The sequence below is a fragment of the Odontesthes bonariensis genome, chromosome 9, assembly GCF_027942865.1.
Source record: "Odontesthes bonariensis isolate fOdoBon6 chromosome 9, fOdoBon6.hap1, whole genome shotgun sequence".
Lineage (NCBI taxonomy): Eukaryota > Metazoa > Chordata > Actinopteri > Atheriniformes > Atherinopsidae > Odontesthes > Odontesthes bonariensis.
Genome location: NC_134514.1, coordinates 29,194,434 through 29,216,172, shown reverse-complemented (window position 1 = coordinate 29,216,172; position 21,739 = coordinate 29,194,434). Strand labels below are relative to the sequence as shown.

At 39.4% G+C, this 21,739-nt stretch overlaps 1 protein-coding gene across 1 annotated transcript; it reads left to right on the top strand.

The window, feature by feature from the left end:
- The first annotated feature begins 3,394 nt into the window (after positions 1–3,394).
- LOC142388558 (TRPM8 channel-associated factor homolog) lies at positions 3,395–21,606 on the top strand. The gene is made up of 11 exons (XM_075473960.1): positions 3,395–4,105; positions 5,387–5,603; positions 5,876–6,161; positions 6,380–6,675; positions 7,929–8,103; positions 8,277–8,368; positions 8,801–9,011; positions 10,728–10,964; positions 13,103–13,326; positions 14,723–14,836; positions 20,833–21,606. Exons 1-11 carry the CDS (start codon positions 3,462–3,464, stop codon positions 21,073–21,075), a joined length of 2,739 nt encoding a protein of 912 aa, XP_075330075.1. The 5' UTR covers positions 3,395–3,461; the 3' UTR covers positions 21,076–21,606.
- The last annotated feature ends 133 nt before the right edge of the window (positions 21,607–21,739 follow it).

Below are 21,739 nucleotides of genomic sequence, written 5' to 3'. Positions count from 1 at the left end.
CTGGGTCAAGAGCACTTGCAGAATTCAATTGTTGTAATTCTTCATTAAGTTCACAAATGCGAATGAGTGCAAAACTGGAAAGAGGCTGTCAGGCCATCTCTCCTGCTTAGTCAAAAATCTTCAGTCATCGCTGTGCCACTACCGGCTGCCCTCTTTGTTGCAATTCAGCATCAAGTAGATCCAGAACTTTAATGTAGAGTGTCCCGTAATAATCTGCTGCGCTCTTGAATGTGTGTTCAGGTTTCTCCACCATCCAGGCATTTCTGTAGCCTGTGCAACATGGGGGCATCTGTCAGGTCTTTGGTGTCCCCTACCACTTTCTTGTAGAACACAGCAAAAGCTTGATCTCACCTCCTTCGCTGATTTAAAACTTCAAGTCAAAGCCATGTTTTCTGGGCTTTTTGTAAACATACAGTATGTTTACAATCTGTATTCTGATCGTTGACAGCTGTTCAGTGGAACACAAACATATCAGCTCAAAGTGTAGGCCAAAGAATGTGCTGGAGAGGTAAAGGCTGTAACTATGCTGTTGAATACATTAGATTTAATGGTACAATAATATTAGTAACATAAGTTATTAGATTAGTCATAATGTATACAAAGGTTGTGAAGCAATATTTCAAAAAAGCATGTGCCATACTACTGTGACATGAGCTTGCATTTCCTTGTTCAATCATATTTTAAAGCACTACAATGTAACTTCTCAAAAAGTCCATTATGGAGCTCCCCCTACAGGCGTGGAGGTAATGTACGGTTACACTGTCGTAAATACAACACCCTTTCGCTTTCACGTTTCACTTTTGTTGACGAACCGGCGAGGAGTCAGAAGGTGCAAGCTATGACCGAGAATGTAAGAGTAATCAAATGTACCTGGGAGCATGAGAGGGGTCTATTTGTTTTTGCGGTAGGTGTACCAGAAAGCAAGTCGAAGTACCTCCGCTCAGCTTCCAGGCCGGTCCAGCAAAGTTACATAGCGCAGTTATTCCAACTCAGACCCCTGAAGGGCATAGGAGACAGGCCAATCGTAATATTAAAACTCATTCTAGCCGCACATTTTTTTTCAAGCTGTTCTTTTAAGGTAGAAATGTTACATATAATTGCTTTAAGGCACTTGTACATTTATTACAAGTGTGGGGAGGAAGATAAAAGGCATATTGTGGCAAACCCAGTCAAGCTGTGTGTGCCAAAAAAATAAAGAAGAAAAGAAGCTGTATGTTTAAGTGATGTTTACAAAAAAAGTTTAGTTTCTTTGATGGAACTTTTTCTCTGTTCCTTTTAAATATACAGACTTTATTCATTCAAATGAATTCTTATATGCATTGTATTGAGTGTTACCGTGTATAACCTGTAGATGACCTCCCGCATATCAGGTATAAGGTGTAGATACCCACCTGTTTATCTCTTTCCTCCTGAGGACGTTGTGTGGTCATTATGATGAAACCGCCACCTTATAAGTGTGGAGAGCAATATAAAAGGCATATTGTTCAATCATAATGTGTTTTACATTACTTTATGGAAAGCTATTCTCTGTTGAATGAAATTCAAATTGTAGACCAGGTGATGTGGAAGACTGACCACAAACTGCCAGCTAGTCAGATAGATACTGGAGTGTACAGTATTGACACCATATGTCTATGTCTACCATGTGTCTATACTGTAACTTCCAGCTGAGTGTCAAGCTGGGACACAATTTGTTGCAGGGATAAAAAAAACATTGTAAAACAAAAATTTTGGAGATACACTTGATATCAAGCATGTCCCATACTACTGTGACATGAGCTTGCATTTCCTTATCTTATCATATTTTAAGGCACTTCTACATGTATTACAAGTGTAAAGAGCAATATAAAAGGCATATTGTTCAATCTGTGACAAAGTGGGTGAGACCATTTGTCTCATTTATTAATACCATCTTTAGTTCACCATACTTGTTTGTTTTCAATCATTTTACTATCAGTAATCATCATTTTACAGATACAGACTATCCCGGGTTTGTTTATGTTTTGTATTATGTTTGGTTATATTTCATAGTTCAACATCTTTGGTTTAAATAAACACTGACAAGTATTGTTAAATTCAGTTATAATCTATTGAATTATATTTCCTTAGAAAAAGTTAAATGAACATTTAAGTGTGCTACTCACCATACCCACCATGTGCTCAGAGACAAAGGGAGGAAGTGCTGCAATATTTCTGCATGATTGGGGAGGTCATTGGACTAGTCCACATCAGGAAGGTGAGACACATTAGGTTGAGATATTATTTAGGTTTATTTGGTATTTAATTTTGTATGGTTAACATGTAGATGAAAAGATAAAACAGGTAATAGTGTTTTTACTGTAATTTGTATGAATTGTGACATGTGAAACAGTGAAAGTTGAAGTTAAAAGCCAGTGGAGTCACCTCCTCTGTTGGTACAACCAAGGAGGCAGTGCCCAGTGAGGTGAGGCTATTTAAGCAGTGGCCTTCTGTCTGTTGCAGGGAGGGGGAGTGCAACCATCTGATCGGGTGTAGCAATTTACACTTGATTTGATTTATTTTTTTGTTTAGTTCTATGTTGAGTTTTATTTAGTTCAACTAACTGTTCAGTTATATTTTTTGTTGTATATATACATTTTTTTTGCTACACGTGAAGCAGAAGGCACGTAAATAAACACCTTGTGGGGATTTTTTTTTTTTGGACAAACTGCCATGAATCTGCCTCCTACTTATGCCACTCTGGTCAGCTTCCCAACACAATCATAACTGTTTCTATATTAATTTATGGAAAGCTCTTCTCTGTTGAATGAAATTCAAACTGTGGATCAGGTGATGTGGAAGATTGACCACAAACTGCCAGGTAGTTAGTTATAAACTGGAGTGTGCTTAAGGTAGACACTGCCCTCCAAAATGCTCATGCTGGTAAGCCAGATAGAGCCTTATATGGTTACTCCACCTAGACAGGTGTGCAGAGGTGTGTCCAAGTATGTGTGTGATTTGAACATGCTCTACTGAACAGTTATTTGTAGAATCCAGCTTGTCTGATCTTTCTCCATCTATTCATTGGCTGATGACTGTAGTCCCTCCTCATCATGTCTTTCTCTTTTCCTTTAAATAGTGCCTCCTCACTTCCTCTGCAGCTTCTGTGCTTTCTCCTCTCTTCTTCTTTGTGATAGAGCTCTATTTGGGAAACTGCAGTGCCAAGACTGGCTTTACACTCAGGTAAAAGTAACTTTTTTGCTTTGATAAAATCAAAACTTTGAAAATGTTGTGACTTTAAAGATGTATAATAGATAGATGTGTAGATGTATAAAATATTTTATTTTAAGCTTTGCCAACTTTCTCTGTTCTACATACAACAGGACATCCTCACTGACACAATATACTTCCATATCCATCTTTAATCTCCATTTACATCCAGGAACCTTTCCAATATCCATTAAACTTCTCATCCCACCTTTAGAGCAGTGATTCCTCTCACCATGTCTCACCAACCAAGCCAGTCTCACCATGAAGAGGATTACAGGTTTCTGATGAGAGGCCTAAGAGAGCTGGACCTACGGGGAACCTCTGTTCCCTGTAACCTGGTGTTGAATGGAGAGCATGCCTTTCCTTTATTAATGAACAGCCATGGCCATGTTCTGATGGCTGCTTCGCGATACGGCAATGGAAGAATTGTGGCTGTGGGCCATGAGACCTACTTGTTTGCCTTTCCTGATCTAGTAGAGAATGCTCTAACCTGGCTGAGAGGGGAATCTGGAAATCCCAATGTGGGGCTGCAAAAACAACTAAAGAGAGTTGTTGATAACCTCAATACATCCACCTTCCAAATCCGTGTTGTGGAGGCCTTTAGTGAAAATCCAGGGGTTGGTGTTTATGTAACAAATGCCTACACCGTTGGTGAAGACCCAAGAGAGCTGGTGGCTTTTCTGAAAGCAGGAGGAGGGGTGCTGATAGGGGGACAAGCATGGAACTGGGCTGCACATAACCCTGCTGAAAACACAATCCTTAAGTTTCCAGGAAATAAAGTGGCAGGTGTGGCAGGGATCTACTTCTCTGCTGAACATGCAGCTGCAGAAAACCTGCCAATCTACCCTGACATCCCATCCACCTGGATGTCTTTAGAGTAAGCATATGCTTTTTTTCATTCCATTTTTCAGATTTTTCTTTTAGTCAGATAATTATACCTTGCTCTATCTTGTCCGTAAATCTTACCAATACACAAAACACTACAGAAGTATAACCATTATAATGTATGAATGTTGTTACATCGATATATAGGGTTAAAATGTAACATAAATGTTAAAATATAACATTCAAGTGCCAACATTTATTGTTCTTATGAAGTTACAAAGAAACCAAACAAGCCTTTGCTGAAAATCTTATTTCTGAAAACTGATACTGTGCATGAAAAAGGGTTTATTTTGAAATGATTCTTTATGCTTGGTCTCCCCTTTGGGTTTCTGCCTCCATCTTCTTACCATAATATAGGCAAGGCAAGGCAAGGCAAGGCAATTTTATTTATAGAAAACAATTCATACACAAGGCAATTCAAAGTGCTTCACAGCTACATAAAATCACAAGAAGGCAATAAAATCATTAAAAAGAAATAAAAAATATATATTGATAATAATAATAATAATAATAAAAATAAAAATTAAAAAAAAATTAAAAAACCATTAAAAATAATAATTAATTAATTTAAAAGTGAAGAGTGCAGATAAAATACTTTCAGGTGTCATATGCACAGCTAAATAGAACTGTTTTCAGCCTGGATTAAAACATTGGCAGAGTTGAGGCCTGTCTCACATCTTCTGGAAGACTGTTCCAGATTTTAGGGGCATAAAACTGAAACGCAGCCTCACCTTGTTTAGTCCTGACTCTGGGCACCAGCAGGAGACCCCTCCCTGAGGTTCTCAGAGCCCGAGTTGGTTCATATGGCTCTAACATGTCAGAGATGTACTTTGGCGCTTGACAATGAAGAGACTTGTACACAAGCAGAGCTGTTTTAAAGTTTATTCTCTGAGCGACAGGAAGCCAGTGCAGAGACCTGAGCACTGGACTAATATGGTCGTATTTCCTGGTTCTAGTCAGGACTCGAGCAGCAGCATTCTGGATGTACTGCAGCTGTCTTACAGCCCGTTTTAGAGAGCCCAGTGAGCAGGCCGTTACAGTAGTCTAACCTGCTGGAGACAAACGCATGGATCAGTCTCTCTAAGTCTGGTTTAGACACTATTCCTTTGATTCTGGCAATGTTTTTTAGATGGTAAAAAGCTGCTGATGTTACAGATTTAATGTGGCTGTTAAAGTTCAATTCTGAGTCCAATATTACCCCGAGATTTCTAACTTGATAGTTAGGTTTTAGACAGAGAGTCTCAAGGGGACTGATAACACTTTCTCTTTATAGCGTTGGGAAAAGTTTCAAGGAAGACCTGGAGTTCCTGCTCAAAGGGATTTCAGAGTTTGACCTGCAGGGAGATTTTGCAGCCTCTGACTCTCTGGTCCACGGCCCTCTAGCCTTCCCCATTGGTGTCACTGAGGAGCAATGTGTGTTCTTGGCAGGATCCTACTATGGGCGGGGGCGAGTCATTGTGGTTACGCATGAAACTCTTCTGGGATTTGAGGTGCATTTTGAGTTAGTTAAAAACACACGCCACAAATATTCACAATTTTAAGGAAGCAATGATGAAAATTCCTCTATCACTTATAAAATACATTGTTATAAATTGTTGATCTTTTGTAGATTAATATGTAGTTACTTTTGACATCTTTTATCTAGACTGTAACTTATAGGAACATTTTGTTGGTTATATAAATGGTGTGCTAAAAAACCTTTTTGTCCTCATAAAAATTGATGATATCCCCAAAGTATTAACCACTATTTTTTTTATTACAGACAATGGCATCATTTTGGAAGAATGCAATTCACTGGCTGGACCAAGGTCGAAATGGGGTCATTGGTTTTGTACCAGGAATGAAGATTTTATCCAATTTAGGTTTAGAGTGTGAGAAGACAGAGTTTAGGCAAGACCTGAGTGTGTTTGTGTGTGAGGCATACAGCGACAAACATGTAGAGGAAATCCAAAACTTTGTGGCAGAGGGAGGAGGGCTATTGGTTGGAGGACATGCCTGGTACTGGGCATCAACACACTTTGGGCAAAACCCATTGCAAGACTTCTCAGGTATGTTAATGAACCACAAGATTTGGAGATCCAGTATTAACCATCAGGCAGCCTCTCTGATACAATAACATAGGAATGCATGGTGTATGTCTACCTCTGCTGGATGTGAATGTACACTGGACACTTAAAAGGCAAAGGGTTTGTGCAAAGGGAGAGAAAAATGGTAAACATTGGGGACACAACACATGCAATGTCAAATTTTGTATTTCCTGTTTCAGGAAACAAGATCCTGAACAAAATGGGCTTGAGCTTGCTGCCGAACACAATTAAAAGAGATTCCTGCAAGCCTATTGAGCTGGGCCAAGCCACACTATTCCACTTTCGCCATCTTCTGCGTCGCTTCGCTCATCATGTCACTGAGGGCAAAGAACTTACCAAAGAAGAGGAGGAACGCCTTAAAAGACTGGGAAAAGAGTGTAGCAACTACTTGAACATGAAGGCTTACGATAGCTTCGCCTACACACAGGTTCTGTCCATCCTCACTGACATCTTGAAGAAGTTGGGCATACCACAGGTGGGCAACATGAAGTTTAGCAAATTAAGTTTCTTTTATTGTAAGTCTTCTAAATTTTGTGAGTCGCACACAAAAGACACATATGTGGGATATAAGTTATTTCAAGGCAATACTTGAAATAGGTATTTCTTAGCAATAATTGAGATATTGAGATTTATAATAAAATTTTAATAATGACAATATTTTAGTATATAAACTCATCTACAACAAATGCTGTCCATTAAGCTGTCAGACACCCAGCTGTGATTGTAGCTTATTTAGTTTGCATAAGTGGACATAATGTACAGAGAACGCAGCATTGAATAGTTAAACGCATCTTTTTTTATTGCCACACATTTCTCTGTGTTGAGTTGGGTGGAGTCCTTAAATGTTGAGCAGTGAATGTGTATCAATGTTAAGAAAATTTGTCAAGGAAACAACCAAAACAATGGATAAGAAACCTCTAGGAAGATGAGGGAAATCATCAGCAGTTGCACAGCAAAACATCTGGACAGTACCCTGTTGCATTTTTGATTATCACTGGGTTTGCCTTGAAGTACCTGATTTTGACCAGTATGATACCGTACAGATCAGAGAAAGAAAGATTTTCCTTTATGAATATTCTAGTAAAGATTCCAGGCTACTATAAGGCCAATCCTAGCCCTGAGTTTGGTCACATGTCAATGGTTTTTGTCCCCTTGAAGGTGTCATTGGCTCTTGTGTTGTGCAAAGATCTTGATCTTGATATTAGATACAGAATGGTTTTTGGTTTTTCCATACGCTGATCTGGTGATGACTGATAACTTAAATTTAAACAGTTTTTTTAACAGTGGATTGTGGTCTGAAGAGATGACATGAGAACACCTGAACAAAAGAATTGAAGCTTCCCACGATGCCTTAGTGTTTCTGTGGTTTAATTTAAACCATATGAGAAAATTAAACTTACCTTACAGGTACAATGCAGTTGTCCTGACTTGATGAAGTAGGAGTCACCAAACTAACACCAAAGTGTTAAGTTCTGCAAAAGCTGCAAAAGAAAATGGCTAAACTCAGTCTGTTTTATGCGTGTCTTTGCTGTACCAAATACCCTGTTAGAGTTTTGCATTTTCTACATTCAAGATAGTATATCAGGGATCAAATCAGCAGTCTTCCTAATGAAAGATGGCCACTGTGCCTACTGAGAAACAGTCACCTGTTTTTTTTTTATTACTTATCCAGTCTTAAACGGTTGGCATTCAATCAACTCGGCAACTTCATATGCTCTATATTTCAAGGTGAGTGAGCAGAACCCTGTGAACAGTCCCAAAGACCACCTGCTTCTCCGCGTGGCATCCGAAGTTTTCAATGTGTCCCTAAACCAGGATGCCCTGCTGCCCTACCTCATCAAAGATAACCCATCAATGCCGGTTGTCTACAACCAAAGGATCAAGATTAATGCCCAGACAACAGGTCAGTTCACACCAATGTGAACAAATAAGTGAATTACAAAATTCAGAATATGTCTCTGGATAGTGTGTTGTGTAAAAGTTGCAATGCATTACATTATCATGAGAAAATCAAATCTTTCCTCTGCCTGTTTTACATGCATGAATTTAATGTCTGTGGCTCTACTGGTGCAACAGAATACGAGTGGATCAGTACAGGTCTGTACCTCCCCCCTGGCATGAAGACCGACATATTCATACCTCCAAAGCTTCTTAACAAGAGATGGAAGGTACAGTACATCATTTCAAATGATAATTGTGATCCTGTCAACATTTAGCTCAGTCAGGCTGCTATGTCAAGTCCATTTTGTCAAGTATTCTATCAATAAAAAAAAGGGAGAAAATGGCTTGTAAGTTTTGGGGAAGTTGCCATGCTGGAAAGAAAAGTTCTTTCCTTAATACAAATGTCAAAATTAAATGCAGCGAAAATTTTTGCTGACATTAAAGGATTATCATTATTGTGCAGAGGTAACTTTTAAAATGAGGAAATTAAATGAAAATATCCCCAAAGTTTTAGTTTTATATTGACTAAAAATATACTAACTCACATACTATACATCAGTGTTTCAGTTCATCCCTGCATCATTACTCACTACACTTATGAGTAAGCCTGTCATACAGCGTTAGTACAAGTTGTAACATATAGTCTTTGTCTTCCACAGATCCAGATTGGCTGTCAGTCTGATAAACTGAAACATAAAGAGTTGAAGAGAGCGTCTTCTGTTTGTGAGCAGTTCCCCATAACCTCAGAGGTGATGCAGGTGTGGAACCTGTGGGGGGGGCTCATTTACCTGGTGGCTCCAGGTGATATCAAAGTGGACGAGGAAGAGGTCATTGTGCAGGTGGCTGTGTCTGCCCCTTACTACAAGTCTGGTAAGTGTGTGTCACTATCTGCTCACACTTTCGAAGGGTTTGTGCAGAGAATCAATTTTCTCATAAAAAAATATGTCAGGTTGGTGGTGTGGAAGGGTGGACACGGATGCGGACTTCAAAAATAAGGAAGATTTATTAATTCAAAAAACAAAAGAAGTCAAAAAAAGCGTGGCTGAGCCGGATATGAAAAATGAGACTGAGACAAAACCATGAATATAACTGTGACTAACGAAAACATAAGACTTGGCATTAAACATGAAAAACACTTAGCTTAATCGTGGCAACGTGGCATGAGAACTAACAACAACACAGATCCGGCAAAACTGACAGGGGAGGCAGGAAACTAATAGGGAGTGAGAGTGATTGGGGAGTGAGTGCAGCTGAGGGAAAAAACACAGGTGAAGTGAGTGAACTATTAAACAGAGTGCAGGGAAACTAAGGCATGACAAAAAACTAAAGATGGACTGAACACAAAAGCATAACCTAAAGATTAAAACTAAAAACAAGAGTCTCTGGGCGTGACAAAATATATAATATTAGGATATGAACATGGCCCTGTGATGGACTGGTGGCCTTTCCAGGGTGTACCCTGCCTCTTGCCCATTGACTGCTGGGATAGGCTCCAACCCCCCGCGTCCCGACCGACGGATTCAGCGGTATAGAAAATGGATGGATGGATGGATAGGATATGAACAACTTTATGATCGTATTAACAGATCAGTTGGTTTGTGGGAGAAATGTGTTGATGGGTACATAATGATCTCACATCCTCCATCCACCCTCCAATTCCCCCTGTTTTGTGAACAACCCCTTAACTTTTAGTTGCTATGATTACAAAACAGAATGAACCTGCATCTATGCATATAAGACAAACCTGTGTGTGTGTGTGTGTGTGTGAGAGAGAATTTGGGTTACTGTAATTTAGATTTTTTTGTCGTAAAGTGGGTGTTACTGACGTCCTCGTCGTGCTACTGCCACAGACAGCCCACAGACCTGCTGCCTATTTATTCATTCGGCTAAAATTCAAAATTAGTAACACCGCCAGGACAGTAGGTGGAGTAGCGTTTTTTTCAATGACAAGCCTACTATGATGAAAGCAAATTCACCGCCAGGACCTCTTCGAGTGGATTCATGCTTCTTCTTCTTGTAAATAGCCGGTATTTTGTCAGATTTTCAACACCTTGGGGGTCTAAACGACTACTTTCTCGCCTGAAAATGTTTCAAATGTTGCTAAAGTTATATATTTACAGAGTTTATAGCTTAAGGGAAATCAGCTTTTCAGGCTGGCTGATTTGGGCTCGGACAGGAGTGAAGTGCACTGTGTGTAAACGCTCTGCATACTTTCAGATCGATGAGTATGCCGTTTTCAAGTAGTAGGCGGTTTCGACCACAGCCAGTGGCTTGTGCTTGCGTCTAGCGTAAAGTTTAGAAAATTGAGGTGACACACGCAAGGGGGGGCTTGCAACCGTGCAAGGGCTTGCGTTGCGTCTTGCGTTGCGTCTTGCGTTGCGTCTTGCGTTGCGTCTTGCGTTACCGACTATAAACCAGGCTTAAGTTTCATCATATAAAGATATGATTACATCTTTGTCAGAAGGTATATTTCACAGGGAGATCATGTTGTACCCTTATCTTGCAAGTAATGGGGCTTTTGCTGAATAATAATAATGCTTAAAGACTCTGTTTTCATGACAACACTCCCCCTTTGGTTCGCTTTAGGCGTGACAACAGCGGATAACTGGTCCTTGCTGAGTGCAGCTCCTTCACCATGGGCAGAATTAGAGTTTGACAACATCATCCTCACTGTACCATCACATATTGTTCGTGAGCTTCAGTGTCCTCAAGAGGTGGAAAAACTCTGGAATGATATCATGAAGGGAGTTGCAGATCTGGCTGCTATACCGCACAAATTTGGCCGCAAAGAACGCATCGTAGCTGATGTGCAGATTTCTGCTGGTAAGTTTGGTTAACTGACACATCTACTGATATGCAAAAATAAAAGTTCTGCTTTGGCATTCAGTCTTGTACTCAGGGGCATTGAATCTTTAGCTGCATGTGTTTTGAAATGTCCAACAAGGGAGGTTTGCATGTGCTGAGTAGAATTGTTCAGTATGCTTGGAAGTCTCTTGAACATCTGCCACTAGTCTGTAGTTGAATCCCCAGATCACAAACTGCCTCCCTTCTCAGGTTGCTTTGTTGCTGCATCACAAAGCTGCATAAAGGCTTATATTATCCACTGATGCAACATAGTCCAACTGAAAAGGTTCTCAACCACCTCAATTATTTCATTGAATCTGGTCTTTTTTAAAAACAGTTTTCACATTCCTCGATTCAAGGTAAACACAAGAAACTTGTGCTAAAGAAAAAAATAAAAATAAAAAGGACCAGACTCAGTGAGTAATTCCCTATACTCCCTATATAGACCAGTGAGCAGTGCTGATCAACATATCATCAGGTGGGAACCTCCTTTCATCAGTGTTTCGTCTAGTTGGGCCCACGACACCTCCAGGAGGCTAGACAATGACCACTGGCGTCCCAGAGTCACCCCCTAATGCCAGCCATCACTGCTCCTCACACCACAACCACCATCTTATTTTTATATTTTTCTCCCACAGCCACAAGCTACCTCAGCCTCTTCACCAACTGCACACCAGTAACAGCGGGGTGGGGATGCAAACCGTAGTTCGGGTAGGGGGAGAAATTAAAGAGGTTAAAGGGGAACTGCGGTATTTTCAACATTAAGCCTCTTTTATGAGTCGTCTGCAATGTTTTAGAACCCCCCTCACCGCTTTTTTGACTTTTACTGCTGTCTCCGGTATTTGCCTAATTTTGATTCATCTTAACCTGCTTCAGAATGGCAAGTCATGTGCATGTCCTAAAAGGTCCGTAAAAGCACCATAAACGTCCATTTTCAAAATCATCAACTCACCGGAGTGGTTACTGGTGTGCAGTGGTAATCCAAATTAAATTTCGTTGCGAAATTTGTGAGCGGGGTTCTAAAACATTGCAGACGACTCATAAAAGAGGCTTAATGTTAAAAATACCGCAGTTCCCCTTTAAGATAAGTAGGAATGGGATTCAAACCCTGGTTCGGGTAGGGGGTAATGAAAGTAAAGAGGGTGCCAGAGGTGGAGGCAGGACAAGACACACTAGCAGATTCAGCAGACAAACTCACCTAAACAGTCCTATAATCAGCAAAAATGCCAGCAAAAACTAAGCCATACAACTGACCCAAAATGGCCGCCTGATTTCAAGAGGATCACATGGGCCAAACCCTCCACTTAAATATCCTGAATTTCTTCTTTGCTTCTTCCAAGAGTGTTTACCCTAAGTGCTCCCCCTGCTGGGCCCCCAGCTGCTATTGCTTCTTCTTACCCAAATCCACTGACTGGATTTTACTGCTTCATCTGACAGTTCTTTCACTATTTTCCTCACATTCTGTCCACTTACACCCAGCTCCCTCAACAATGAGACAACAGACTTTGCAACAAATCCTCTACATCCTACTTCCACTGGACATATCCTAACTTTCTCGGTTAATACATTTTGTCATCATTGCAAACTCATTGAATAATAATAATAATAATTTCAGAAGAGAATTCTGCAGATGACATGGCTGATATGTTCCTGAAGTCTGACAAATGAAGGGTGAAAACGAAGATCAATAAAATAGTGCTTTGTGATGCTCTCTATGAAGTTGATCTAAAAGTAGTTTGACAATAGATGGGAAAAGAACGGGTGGCAGTGTTTTGCAGTCTGAAAGAAACGGAAAAATATGTGAATGAGATCAGTTGTATTGGTCATTTGTTTTTACAAAATGATGCAACCAAATGGAACTTTAGAGCATGTGCAGAGAGCAACTAAATCCAATTGAGTCAAGTTGAGCCACATTATCTGGGTGTGAGTCAGGCTTTCAGAAGATCAGTTTTGTACAACTTGGGTCAGACTAACATATTTACATGCGTCTTAAAAGTCTGGGTTTGGTCTGACCAAGACATTTTTTTTATATAACTGGATAGATCATGTGGGAAAGAAGTTGTGGAGTTTCTCTATAGTGCCAAAAACAGGATTCATTATTTTTTTTCTCTATCCAGGTTGGATGCATTCAGGCTATCCCATCATGATGCACTCTTCTATAGCATCAGAGCTGGTCAGACCAGAAGATGCCAAGACCAAAAGTATCTGGGGAGAAATTCATGAACTGGGACACAACCAACAGAGAAGTTGCTGGGAGTTTCCACCACACACTACAGAGGCCACATGTAACCTGTGGTCAGTGTATGTGCACGAGGAGGTGCTGGGACTCAACAGGGAAAAGGTGGAGTCATTTATTTATTTATTCATTCCATCAAATTAGGAAAAATGTTATGTTTCACTTTATTCATTTCAACTATCATTCATACATTGTGAATTAAAAACTCATAATAATGAGTTCAATAATTTCCCTTTTTTTTAACGTAAAACAAAATAGAAGTCTGTGGGAGGGGTCGAAAAGTTGTCCAATACGGTCAGACAGAGAGCACAGCAGCAGATCCACCTCAGTTCAGCACAATTAAGATCACTGAACAATTAAGCATAGTTTTCTGGTTTTCTTTGGAAAAAAGCATCTGCTAAATACATACACATAAACAATTTGACTCAGATTTGGTAAATACAATAAAACTATGAAAATTCCGTTTTAGTGGGCTTGCAGCTACTTTTGGAAATTGCAGAGTAGGGAAGTTAAGATTAGATTAGGCTATTATGTTTTCATTTGATGACAAGATCTGTGGGAAAGCCAAATAACCCACCACTGCTGTACATATCTGCCTTTCAATATGGCTGCTGCAGTTCAGACTTTGGCAGCCTTGAAGGTATTTGTCACAAGTTACATATGGCCCAGTCATATTTCTGTCAGAAAAGTAACAGGATACTGATTCAAATATGAGGACCACACGTTCAGCTGTTCAGATGAATGGAAAGTCTGAATGGCGCTTCAGCGGGTATGGAAAATTTTGCAGATGTTCCATATTTTTCACCATCACAACCATAGGCATTTCTGAATGAAGCCAAAAATGATATTGATGTTGTAACCCACCTGGTGTGTGTTTCACCAATCCTGCAGGTATAGCCATCATCTAAGCTCCAAGAGGAGACAGGCATTAAAATGAAGCAGTAGAATACTTGAAATCCTTTGATCCTTTCCGTAATGACTCACGGGTCAGTAACTCTGTAGCGGTCGGATGACTTCTCCTTCAACCGTCAAAAATTATTCTAACGTAACCTTGCTAACGTTATACTTTTCAACAAGTGGTTAACTTTAGTCACCAAATAACAGCTGTCTGCTGACGCTGCTAAGCTCAACTTGTCACACTTATGTCCGTCTCTATCAATCTAGAAAAAACTCGTCTGTGCACTATAACTTTTATCTGTTACACCACTAGGTGGCAGCAGCAAAACTAAGAACATAGATATTTCAATACAGTACCAGAATGAGTGTTCAGACCACCTGGTTACAATGTCAATTAGTTCAGTGTTTGGATGACTTAATGCCATCGCTTTAACATATTGATGAAGTCTTTAATATTACATATCTCCTATCTTAAAAAATCCTAAGTGTCAATATGTGTTGCAACATATTGGAGACAAGTGTTTCTATTTATTTACCTGTAACTTTGATCACATCATGCACATCTGTTTCTTTTTAAAAGATTATTTAAATGTCCTTAATACAGGCTCATCCATCGATGACCTTAGAAGAACGTGAGCGCCGTGTAAAAAAGTACGTTCAGGAAGGCAGGAAGCTCAGCAACTGGAAGGTTTGGACTGCCCTGGAGACCTACATGCAGGTGAGAGAAAACATGTGTATTACATTCTGCATAGAAAACGTGCTGGGGTCTTCAGCCTGAATTATTACTGAAGTACTGCAGTACAAATGCAAAAAAAAGTAAAGTTAAAGCTGAAGTAGTCTTGTAGACAGCTGCAGATGAAAATATTTGCGTTTGGGGATCAGGACAAAAAAATGTTTAAAATTGGCCTCACCTTATCGGTTGGTCATCCCTGAGCTCTGTAGGTTAGCTATACTTTGTGAGCCTGAATTCTAGGCTAATACATTTCATGTTAGTATTGTAGTTTACAGCGTAGATAATACCACCTTTCTGTCATACAAATGTTAAAAACAAATTTAATCACTCTCCAATTTATATAATATTTACAGTTTAATCACACAGGAAAACCGGGACAACAGACTAGTCATGAAATTCTAACTTACAGAAGTAAAGTGCTTATAATAATGACGCCATGGTCCTTCCAGTTGGCCAAAATAGAAAAATAAAAATTTTAACAAAAAACACAGATCAAAGCACATACATATTTACATCAAGTGTTGAAAGTCCAATTCAGTTCCCCAATCATTTGAAATGCCAAGTTAATTTAAGACTCACATTTCCCCAGAATATGCATCACATTTCAGCTGAAATATCCAACAAATAGCTGAATTCCCTATCTGAAACAGCGGTTTCAAATAAGCTGTTTTAATATCTGTAGCTTTAAATTCAACTGAGCTGCTTCTGTCTACACCTCTTTCAGGAAAAGGTATTTTCCTGCCATTGATGTGCTAATAAAAGCAATTTAGCAGATCAGTAATGCCAATACATACCTCACTTTAAAATGCGTATTAAGTGTTTTGATAACAAGTGGACTTCCCTAATTACATCGGTTCACATTTGACATTGGAATGCATTCTGAGTAAGCTAGAGTTGGCCCACCTCCACAAAAATGCAATTGCCTTTGCATCGTTGCATGCCCGTCGTCTGATACTATTGAACTGGAAGGGGAAGAACCCTCCTGCCTATGTTCATTGGATTAGAGAGGTGATGTTGGGATTGGCTCTGGAAAAAATTAGTATACAGTACACGGGTTAGAGGACAAATATGACAGAACCTGGTCACAGTTCATAACTCATATCAAGAGCCTGCCTTTTGCCTGACTCCTTCTTTTTATTCATTAATGTATTTATTTTTCTTTCTTTCTCTTTGACTGCCGTCCTAGTCTTCTCGATGCCCATATTCTCACTGTTGGGACTTTTGTCTTTCTTCTTATGCCAGAGGTCCAGAATGTTGGTGTTATGACCATAATGATCAAAGGGACACTATGTAATAAATTAAAGGATAAGACCGTTTTTTTTACATTGGGCCCTTGATTTCACTTTATAACATGATGTTCTACTCACCCCTGCTTGTTGTTGGTCATTTGGAGCTGTTCCGAAGATATTCGAGAGGCGTCTGGCTGCTCTCTTGAGATATTCGGCCATGAAACGGTTTCCTATGGGCAAGCTTATACAGGCACAAACTATGCTGTTTATAATTTATTAATTACTGTACACTAGCACTGATAACGTGGAGGTGCGTCGCTTACTTAAAAAAATCCGGGTTACTAATTTTGAATTTTAGCCGAATGAATAAATAGGCAGCAGGTCTGTGGGCTGTCTGTGGCAGTAGCACCACGAGGACGTCAGTAACACCCACTTTACGACAAAAAAAATCAAAATTACAATAACCCGGATTTTTTTAAGTAAGCGACGCACCTCCACGTTATCAGTGCTAGTGTACAGTAATTAATAAATTATAAACAGCATAGTTTGTGCCTGTATAAGCTTGCCCATAGGAAACCGTTTCATGGCTGAATATCTCAAGATTGCAGCCAGACGCCTCTCGAATATCTTCGGAACAGCTCCAAATGACCAACAACAAGCAGGGGTGAGTAGAACATCATGTTATAATGTGAAATCAAGGGCCCAATGTCAAAAAACCGGTCTTATCCTTTAAGTCATTTATTAGCTCAAATCAACATATTCATTCATAAGTTAGTTTTCATTGGTGTAAAATGATCTCTGTCAAAAATCTCACTTATCCTCCTGAGTGAAGAATAACTTGTCTGTATCTACATAGAGCAGGTCATAGACATATTATAGGTAGACGCCCCTTTCGCCTCTGGGTCGCGTTAAATGTCGCCGCCATCTTGCTAGGGGGTCAGTTGCGTCAAGATCGCCGGTCTGTATCGGGGCAAGCTGTCAGTGTGTCGGTAAAAGAGCAGTTTGTCCGGGCTGAAATTGGCTCAGATGATGTGTTTCTGCTCAAGGAGCACATTCAGGACACACAGTTTGGTATAGACAACCACCACTTTTCACTGTTGTCATTGGTTGTGTCCACATTTCACAAACTTCAGGCTGCACCACATAGCCAAACTCAGTACACTGGAATTACAGAGTGGCAGCAGCCGAAAAAGGCTTAGCAAAACTATACTTTTTAAAGGGTTCTAGCTCCAAGATACAAGCCTAGACACAAGCTTATAAAAACAAATATATACATACATATTTAAATTATTATATTATATTTTATATTACTATATGTGTATTAGAATTAAACTATTGAAATATTATGGTATTTATTTATAATAGCAGCAGGTGTTTTGATGTTTGTTTACATTTGTCTTCTGTATCAGAAGTTTTTGTTTGGGAAATTAATTTTTATTGTCAATTGCACTGTTGCTTAGATGTGAAAATCTTATGAGCATGATTGTGTGTGTATATATATAGATATATCTATATATCTATCTATCTATATATATATATCTATATATATATATATACACACACACACATATGTTATTCCATCACACATAATACTGAGTCATTATATTATATTATGGTATTTATATTAGACGATTTAAATTTTTTGAGATATGTATACTTTACTGCTATAGAGATATAGAAAGCTGCAGCTGTTTTGATGTTTGTTCACCATTGTCTTTTTTTGTAATGTTGGTTTGTCAAATTACTGTTTATTGTCAATTGCACAGTTCAAGGTGGTTGCTCAATGCACATATTTGAAACGCAACTACAAAAAACAGACTGACTGCCAGTGTCTCACTATTTGATTTGTAGGCTATTTCTCTTAATGATGGTCAATACGTAGTAGCTAAAGAAGCACCATTTTGATAGTTTAGATTTGTGCACGAGCTGTGGGAGTACAAGAAAAGTGAGCGTCTATCAGCGATTATAGAGCTTGAAAGTCCCGCCTCCTTGACGTCATTCAACTTCCTCCCCTCGGGACCACGGAAGTGTAATAATTTGCAATTCAAGTCAATGACGGAGCCAAGACGGAATAAAACTATTTTTTGCGCTTGATGGAATTGAGTCTTGCATTTCACATATGTTGTGTAGGACATTTTTTTTATATTTTTTCATACCAGTAGTGTAACAGTTTAGCGGGCATAAGTGCTTCATTGTTAAGTTATTTTTCTGAGCATTTCTCGAACTACAGCATGTAGCGTTTGGCACGGAAAATAAACGTCATCACGTTTGGGCGCGCGGAGGAGTGGAAGAATGGCGCTGTCGTTGGCCAGTTTCACTCAGTTTTTCGAGGGCGAACGAAAACTTGTGAGCCGAGGAGAGAACCACTACCAGTCGGGGCACGTGGAGAGCTTCTGCTATGCTGGTGGTGATATGTCTGGCTTCGTCTATGCCAGCCAGCGAGACCGCCGGTATACAGTTAATGTGGGATCAGTGACGTAGCATATGCGACGCAATGTAGTCTTTTTACCCTAACTTTTTTTTACAACGTTTAACCAGGCACTCCTACGACAAATCGCCAATGTTTTTGCATGAACTCATCCATATTTAACCCCAGAACATCATGCGTGTACTGTAAAAAGGCATATAATGACTGGGAACAGAAGACATCATCCTGCCCATGTTAATAGATCCAGGCATGAGGTCCCATGGGGACGACGGAAGTAGGAAGAAGAAGCAAAAAAGGGGGCGGGACTTTCAAGCTCTATTATAGACATATGCACATGTGTGGAGGTCAGAGCCTAATTAGCGAGATTCAAAGATTCAAACATTGAGACAAATCTTTTGGGGGGGGTACTCCACATAGATCATACACCCTTGAATGTAAAAACGACTCAGTGAAATCGGTTGCAAAATGTAAGACAATCGTGATTTTTATCCAGAAAAAACGATGCAACTTGCGCTTGTTTGACAGACCTCTGGTCCAAATGACCCCCCTAGCAATATGGCGGCGACGTTTTACGTCACGGCAACGGGCTGAAGCAGTCAATGGGGCGTCTACCTATATTATGTCTATGGAGCAGGTAAGCTCTATGGAGGCTGCCATGTCCTTCCGCTCTATGAAAAATGACGAAGTGCCGAGAGAGACATAAAGCACTTCGAATCGCGATTTCCCCACCAGGCCTACAAGCAGAAATGACGTCATTGTGACGTCATTTCCGCCAAATGGCTTATTACAGCCGCTAATGCTAAATAGATTTTATTCCTTGGCACATATGTCTTTGTGTTCATTAGCTTTCTTTTTGTAAGTGCATCATCTTCTTCTTTTTATTATTATTCCTATGCTCCCCCTGGATATCTTTTTTTTGGCGTCATGCTCACATTTGTAAACTGTTATTTTGTTAATTTACTAATAAAGTTTTAAAAAAAAAAATGCTAAATAGATTTTATCTAGTAAATGATCCCACTAATAATGCATTGATTGTTACCAAACTTCTGCCGTAGTACACATAGGCTTTTAGCTCACAAAACGAGGCATTAGAAATTTTGTAAGTTTACCGGGAGTTTATTTACCGCTGCTAATGCTCCTATTGCTAACACAGGCTAATGCTAAAGCTGCGTCAACGTCACTTCCGGTAACTCCCGGAATATGACTAATTGCATTGCTTGCACACCAAAGGAGATGTTATGTTATCTGACATGTTATCTGTCATCTGTATTCATAGTGTTGTTGTATGTGTGTTATATAATCCTTTGTACTGTGTGTCTTGATTTCTTTTTGTTTGTATGGACCTTGAGTCTGAAGCTATAGCTTCTTGAATCTTGACACATTCCGCTTGCCGTAGTTCAAGAAGTTGCAGCGCACATTTGAAAACGTGAGGCGCTAGAGAGCAAATTCATTCAACTTTGCAAAATAAAATTGCACCACTAGATGGGGAAAGAAATGACATAGTGTCCCTTCAACATAGATTGGTTTGAGTCTTTTCTGTCTGTCTGTTTTTGTATTTATGTATATTTGTTTTCTTCTTTTGGTGCTCTGTTTGCACGTTTGATACGTGAGTGTTTTTGTGGCGAAGCCACCTGGATGGGGTGGAGGGTGGGGCGGGTTCACAACTTTTGTAAGAAATGCTTAACTAATGATGTCAATGTTTTCAATATGGAAAAATGATAAATAAAGTTGTAAAAAATAAGAAAAAAAGAATGCATCCTGAGTGACTCCTCGTGATCGAGTCACTTCCCCATTATATGCAAATATTCATCTACATAATTGCTGTATACAATGATAAAGATGTCAATGTCAGAGTCCTGCACCTCTCATAGGCAACCAGAACTGAGCCATTACCCACAGAACCTCAAAATCAAATCCTGACCAAGGGACGATAATTCTAAACAACCTAACTCATGATTCTACGTATGGGCTGTACAGTTACTTACTGGAACGTGATTTATTTTTACTTGTGCGATAGCCCATCAGCCAACTGTAAAATGAATGGCTAATAGTGCCAATGATGTTTCACTGACGGGAGGCAGTTGAGTCAGTGGTTGATGAATGTTGCCCAGGTCACATTAATGCAAATACTTAATACTCCCTTGGTGCATTCATGCCTGTACCCACAGTTATCAGACATGCGTTAATGCCTGATGTGAGTGGAACACACGTGCAAATGACTGTGTGAGAAAAAGAAGACCGTTGTTTCTAACTTTCTCTCTGAGTCGCAGCTATAAAAACTGTATGTTACATCTCTCTCTCTCTATCTGTCTTCTTTCTCGTAGCTTCAAAAGAAGTTTGGCTGGGATGCCTTTAAAAAGGTGTTTGCCGCCTACCATGACATGAGTAACTTTCCCAAGGACAACGAAGGAAAGATGAACTTGTATGCTGAGACTTTCTCTTACTCTGTGGAGATGAACCTGACTGGATTCTTTAGGGCCTGGGGCTGGCCCATAGAAACAGCGACCGAGCAGAAACTCTCCAACCTGCCTCCCTGGAGTGATCACCCCATGGTCCAGTATGACTGAACTCTAGAATAACCATAATGTGTATCCTTATCAAGAAATTGCATGCGTTTGATAATGATCTTCTGTTTAATGTTGCATATGAGATTAATGAAAAGGTGGAAATGTTCTTTGAGAGGGAAGTAACTTTGGAAAAGATTAAATAGTTTACTTCACAAACTTAAATTGCACAGAAAGAGATTGTTAAAAGAAAGATCTGCTGACTATGTCGATTTATTATACTCATAAAAATGTTCAATTTTTAACATCTAGTGACAGTGAAAATTGATATTTCCTACACTGCATAAAGTGGCAATTTTAAAGTGTAATTTTTCTAAGATTCTAGTTAAAATGGTTTGGAATTATATAGACTTTTCTTCTGCAATAAAAAGGGAAAGAGTAAAGAAATACAGGCAGACATCAATTAAGTTATGATAAAGCCAGTAAAGGAGAAATCTATGATTTATAATCTAGTCCCTGCTTAATGTTTTGTCTTTTTGTTTGATTTGACATATTACTGCTGTTTAATTCTATGTCAGTTCAATAAAACACTGGTATGAGGGCAGATGACTTCTCTTTGTGTAAGCAACTCATTTCACTTTACATGCGGTAATTTGACCTGTTGATATTACACACAGGGCCTACTGATTAACCTTGAATGTTTTACAGGAATTATAAATCAGGAATT